The sequence below is a fragment of the Diadema antillarum genome, unplaced genomic scaffold (genome assembly GCF_040938485.1).
Source record: "Diadema antillarum isolate AM-2024a unplaced genomic scaffold, OU_Dant_1.0 seq00000697_RagTag, whole genome shotgun sequence".
NCBI lineage: Eukaryota > Metazoa > Echinodermata > Echinoidea > Diadematoida > Diadematidae > Diadema > Diadema antillarum.
Genome location: NW_027271602.1, coordinates 1,297,408 through 1,304,235, shown reverse-complemented (window position 1 = coordinate 1,304,235; position 6,828 = coordinate 1,297,408). Strand labels below are relative to the sequence as shown.

Below are 6,828 nucleotides of genomic sequence, written 5' to 3'. Positions count from 1 at the left end.
ACAGAAACTGTTTATTAATTGTAGACCCCCTATTTTAATATGGGAGTCCATGGAAATTGGTGATGTCAGCCAATATGGCCCATGCGATAGAAGTATTTACAGTTCAGAGCTTGACGCCACTGCACTGGCATTGCAACATTGGCGCCCTAAACCCTGGGGCGCTCATCACACAGGGGGCTTCGTGTTTGGGCTGGTCGCAGTTCTATTGTAGCGCCCATAGGGTCTACGTACTATTGGTGGCCTAAACCAGGGAGCACCTCCCTGCCTAAACACAACGTTAAAAATAAAACCCATCTAACAGCATATGCCCTACATTTTATCACAGCATAGTGGGGCATGATAAGGCCTAGAACTGTGCCTTTCTACGTAGAAATTGATAAATTAAACCTTACAAGAGTGTAGGAAGGGGTGAACTGACACTAACTTGTTACTGTTACTCAGTGTTAGACGACAGGCCTACGCTACAGTCGCCTGTGTTATGCCCATAGCTTTACCTTTCAGTCAAGACACCAACATCATAAATCATTAGGTAGAATGGGCGCTTTATAAGAGTCCCTGTATTATTACACTTGTACTTGCAGTTTCACCGAAATAGAGCCCCACAATACTAGTATAACGTTAGCCTACATGTAACTTGTTACACAATGTTTGGATAGACACATTAGCCATGAACAGCTAACGTTAGCGCTGGCGCTTCAGGGATGGACAGCGCTGTATACAGCGGCAAGGCTCAAACTCGCCAAAAATGTAGGGCGGTTAGTGCACATCTTAACATCTTTTATCTTTGGTTACTGAGTCCCAGAGTTATCAAACACATTCTTAAGCATTCATACAGTAATATGCTCACCTTTAAGCAACTTGGACAAGCTTCCGTCAGATCATGCCCTCAAAAAACTCCGGCCTGCATGACTTCTGCCTTCAAGACCAACTCAACTGTTCGAGTCAATAGCGTTTGTTTGCAAATGGTCGATGGTAATACATACTATAGTACATGTACAATGTACATATTGTGCACTGAATGTGTGTGTATGACTACGCTATCTAGCATCGCATGAAGCAAAGTGACGGCCAGCGCCAATTCCGGTTTTAGGCGGTTCAAGATAGCGCATGACGTCATTTACAAGTCATCTGATTGGCTGAAAGTTTAAGTCCTTGTTAGATTTAGATTGCGAACAGCTTCGACACTCAACTTTTAATCGAAGCCACCTAAAATAAGTCTTAAAGACTTAAAATATTTTAAGTCGTAAGAAAGATTTAAAATTTAAGTCCTAGAAATTAAGAGAGTAAACAAGCCTTAACACGCAATCAAGTAGAAGTTCAAAACCAAATAAACAAGAGTGAGTCAAATAATATTATTCGATTGTATTGTATGAAAAAATGGCAAAAAAGATGGGAAGAAACAATCTCTCCCCTAAAGAACATACAAAATTATGTATCAGTGACATTCAAATGTGTATTAAAGCAAAAAAAAAACAACAGTGAGACAATTTTGCACTGTTTATAAGAATGGATAATATTGGCTTAAATTATAATCTTTTTTTATTGCACAAGCATGATACCGGGCTATGTGAAAGATGTGTAGTATCAGAAACCACGAAACATTTTCTAATCGAATGCCCTAGATTTATAATAGAAAGGACAATGTTGTTAGCTGAAACAGATTGTATAAAAGGAAGTAAAGAACATTTTGAGTCTTTTAAATTCATCAGAATATTCAAACCAAAAAGCATTGGTGGCCTTCGTAAGGACACAGAGATTCTCCTTCCTATAATTATTATATACAATAAATCGTTGAAGATAATATCATGTACGTATGTATTTTATATTGTGTAAGTGCAAGTGTGTGTATGTTTGTATGTAAAACAAAAATGTACGTAAGAAGCATATTATGATCATCTGCACCTCACCAGAAGCCCAAAATGTCTGCTTTGATTTTTATGTTATAATGGTTTCAAAATTATTATATTTTTTGTTTTTGGTTTCAGTAATTCAATCGGAAAAGGAGACATTGACATTAACAGACATCCAGAGACTCCAACCCAAAGCACCATCTGATCTGGAGATTCTCCCGCCTGAAACATGCTCTCTGGTGCTATCTAAGGCTTATTTTTTCAACATACGATAGAAATAAGTAAGAAATCCTTTCCAACGGGAGACAAAGAGCCACTACGGGCGGGAGAAATTAAATCTCAAGCGGGAGAACGGGAGATTTTGAAAAAATGGGTTTTCGGCGGGAGATCTCCCGTCGAAAACGGGAGAGTTGGAGTCTCTGGACATCATCCCAGTCTTGGCCGGTATTGGAGGGGCCTAGGCTTGCACGCGCGCATGCGCAAGCTGAGAAGCCTGTTCACGACGAACCGGGCTGGCCAGAAAATACACAAAAACGGCCAATGATGGGTGGGTGACAGTCTGTTTATAAAATCTCCACAATTGCAGCAATAATGCAGCGGAAAATTTTGAATTAGTGATGAATAATAATAATCATAAAGATATTTGTATAAATTTTAACAGGTATTAGGCGTAAATATTCATAAATGAATGATACACGCCAAAAAATCAAAATAACAACAACAACAACAACAATAACATAACCCTTGGATATTCCCTTCGCTGCCTTGCTAAGCGCACCGCGTTTACAACAGAACACCTGTGAACATACAGAAGACAGTGCTCTTCTTTGTATAGCGGTTGGTCTCGATTCAGAAGTATAGGGATATAACAACGTGACCAAATTGGTTTAAAATTCATTTATCATGACTAAGCTACTCATTTGGAAATGCTATCATAGCTTGATAAGCATATCTATGCCCGACAAACAAAATGACACCAAAAAGGTATTGCCACCTCAGGTGGTACCAATATCTGGCCTGGCCCAGACGATCCAGCGGCTTGCATCCTAAAATGGCTGCCGTTAGGCTCCATTGCATACTACGCCCGTTTATGTGTAAAATCGGGAGAGTGTTCCCTCTTAGCGCACTGCGTGCGCTTCTATACTCTTAGAAGTACAAATGCACGCAGCTAGCTTGTACGCTGGTGACACACCGACCGAACCGAATGCTGAGATACTGTATTCAGTCTGCTACGGTCAACGCTGCAGGGAGTCACGTGTGAGAGTTCTATTCAAAAACCTCTTCGGAGAGATCACACCTCCTTCGATTTAAAATATTTGTTTACAGCATGAACGCAACGTAGGAACCTACTACTATTTTGTAGTCGCGGCATTTCTAGTGATCGAATGAACACCTCAGCGTGAGTGTGCGGATGGTGGCAGGGGCCAGGGTTGGCACAGCGTTCACCGTGAAGCCAGACATTCTGTGCGGAACATGCATATCCCCACGATCACGATAAATATCTATAGACTAGGAGATTACAGGCAGTACAGACTTATCTCTCGGTCTACTACAATACAAGATTGAAGAGACTAGTCTGTAAGAAGATAACTGGTGCAAGACAGAGAGGGAGAGAGAAACCGCAACATTACTAACAAACCCAGCAATACTTGCTTGGCAACAACATCAGCTACTTTCAACATGACTCGGGTAGGTGTTGCTATAACCATGGAGGTAGAGACCTTCTACCTCCATGCTATAACTACGACCAGCAGCCCCATACGCATAGGCAATAGCGTAATGGGGCTGCTGGTCGTAGTTAGTGAAGTGTTTGTAAGGTTGTTACTTCTAACGGTTAGAATGACTCTTCATAATATTACTGTATTATCTTTCTATTTCTACATCTAGATCTAGGGTGGTATTCTGAAAATCTTCCTAAGTTTCTTCCTAAGTTTCTTCCTAAGTCAGAAACTTAGGAAGTGCCTAGGAAAGACAAAATTGGTATTCTGAAATTTCTTCCTAGGCACTTCTTCAATGCAAATTAGGCCATCCTCATCCCCACCCACATCCTTTCCTAAGCCAATACGATTATGTCCATAAAGCTTCACAAGTTTCCTAGTTACTCACGAAATTTGAGCAAAATCGGTTTGAGGCATCATATCTAAAATCATGGATTTAAATGCGATGTCAAACGACCCATGCGAATGCTGAAATGCGAGCGATTACTGGCGTGAGTGTCGCCAGGCGCGGCGGCGCGGCAATGCTTAGTGCAGACGTGGCGACTGAGTACAGTGTCGCCAGGCGCGGCGGCGCGGCAATGCTTGAGTGCAGACGTGGCGACTGAGTACTGTACTCAGTCGCCACGTCTGCACTAAGCATTGCCGCGCCGCCGCGCCTGGCGACACTCACGTCAGTAATCGCTCGCATTTCAGCATTCGCATGGGTCGTTTGACATCGCATTTAAATCCATGATTTTAGATATGATGCCTCAAACCGATTTTGCTCAAATTTCGTGAGTAACTAGGAAACTTGTGAAGCTTTATGGACATAATCAAACGAATTGCCGCAGTCCTTTCATTTTCGCGTAAAATGCCGTATCTTAAGGAACTAACCAATGACAATCGCATCGCATATTACTATGACGTAGGGTCAAATGCACAAGAGCGCGGCATGTCCCCTTTCTCACGCTCATTTCGCGCATCAAAGTACCGATGTGCGTGCAATGACTGACAAGCGCGCCTATCATGATGCTTGCAGTTTGCTATTCTTAACAACGTACTTAGGACAGGGGTGGAGCTTTCCTAAATATTTTCCTAAAATTCTTTCCTAAGTGCATTCTAGAATACCAACCTCTTCCTAAGTCAGAAATTTGCATATTCCCGCCCCCTTCCTAAGTTTCTTCCTAAGTGTACTTAGGAAGAAACTTAGGAAGATTTTCAGAATACCACTTAGGCAGAGACTCCAACTCTCCCGTTTTCGACGGGAGATCTCCCGCCGAAAACCCATTTTAGTAAAATCTCCCGTTCTCCCGTTTGAGATTTAATATCTCCCGCCCTGGCTCTTTGTCTCCCGTTGGAAAGGATTTCTTACATATTTCTATCGTATGTTGAAAAAATAAGCCTTAGATAGCACCAGAGAGCATCTAGAACCATGGGAATTTCGCGCTTTGCACACATCAACTTTGAGTCTCCCGTTTGCTAGAGGTTTCAGGCGGGAGAATCTCCAGATCAGAAGGTACTTTGGGTTGGAGTCTCTGCTTAGGAAGAAATCCTCACTTAGGAAGAAATTTCTTCCAAGGAAGGATTTCATAATACCACCCCTACTAGACTCTGCATGTGTTACTATTACTAGTATTAGACATTGTATAGTGAGGTGCCCACACCTCGTCAGGGGCCCGAATACTGTCACCCCGCTTAAAATTGTTTTAAGGGCTACCACAACCAAGCAAATTGTGGTGAAAACCGAACAGTTTTTCGCGAAAATCTGAAATTTAATCGGAATACGTGTTATAAGTATCACCACTGTCCCTGCACGCATCTTTTACGTGTATGTCTATGGGAGCATCGCGGTCACCCGCACACGTCTTTTACGTGCTTTGTCTATGGGAGCGCGGGTGACGAGTTGTGGGCCCCTTCCTTAGCGCGCAACTTTTTCGCATCGTTTGCGTTTTGACGACGATAGCAGCAAATTTTCGATATCGATCAGTGAACTTGTGATTCCATTGGAATTTTCAGCATTTTTCCTGTACCATATATGTGAGTTGGGTTTCAAAGAATTTCAGTGGCAAAATGAGATTCAAATATGCGCAAACATTAACTATGACGAGGTGCGGGTCACCCAAGTATACATTGTAGGCCTTACTATTGTTTTTATAATTAGGGATGATGTCACTCAAAAAATTGAAATGGTGTAAATCTATTTTTCAATACCTCCATTAAAATAAGCTCTGAAACCCGAGTAAAATGATACCAAGATCATAAAGATTGAACCAGGGGTTCTTGAGATATGGCCAATTTAAGATGCAAAAAATGGTCCAAAATCTGTGCCAAATTTGGGCCAAATTGTCAAAATTCTGTTTTTCATGGATTTCACACCAATATTATCAGATTTTAAATGTGAATAAATGTTTGATTTTCATCTAATGTCGTAGAACATCAGAGGGGCTACGAAATTCAACAAAAGTTACGTGTCAACACCTTTTTGTTTTCAAATTATTCAGTTTTAAAATTGGGTGAAAACAGCAAATTTGACCCATGAATGGACCACCTAAACCAAAAAAAAAATCAACATCCAGCTAATTAATATGCAAAAATTCCATTGCTCAAGAAATACTATATTATAACCTTAGTATAGAGGGAATATATGTGAAGTATATAGCTAGGTAAGTAGGTTATATGCACGCAAAAGAAAGTAGACATTGACTCAGTGGCTGCAATGCCAGACTGACTTTATTCCAGTCTATGTACATCTTTTATACAGTGTATTGCATGGGAACGGAAGGGGTTATGGGTAGCAGTGGTCATACAAGGAATGCATCCAGGCTAACCCAGAGCTACCGAGTCTCACGCATTCTGCGTGAGACTCAAGCATTTAGGGGCCATCTCACGATCTCACGCATGACACCCATTTTTCTCACGCATTGGACGAAGTCTGCAACTTGGGCCTATAATAATGAGCATAGCTCAAAAGATTAAAGTGATAGTTGCAATTGAAGGTATATTTCCCTGTTGTCTTTCAAAATAAGTGAACAATAGTCTCTTAGTGTAAGTATGCACCTGATCGCACCATTAAGAGCTAAAAATTGAAAAAGCTCCCTACTGTGGGAGGCCACGGGGGGGGGGGGGGGGGGGGGGGGGGGGGGGGGACCCCTCCAACACCCTCGCTCCCGCGCACATTCGCATGCCGAAATGCCGAGTCATGAAAATCTCACTCATAAAATTTTTTTGAACTTGGCATCCCTGCTAACCACTGGCATCTTACATTAGATGAGAGAAAGATG

At 41.8% G+C, this 6,828-nt stretch overlaps 1 protein-coding gene across 1 annotated transcript in view; it reads left to right on the top strand.

The window, feature by feature from the left end:
- The first annotated feature begins 3,052 nt into the window (after positions 1-3,052).
- Positions 3,053-6,828, top strand: part of LOC139737635 (5'-3' exonuclease PLD3-like) — a 108,586-nt gene continuing 104,810 nt past the window's right edge. The window contains exon 1 of the mRNA XM_071648309.1: positions 3,053-3,539. Within this exon, the coding sequence (XP_071504410.1) occupies positions 3,531-3,539 (9 nt within the window). The 5' untranslated portion in view covers positions 3,053-3,530. The remainder of the gene's footprint in view (positions 3,540-6,828) is intronic.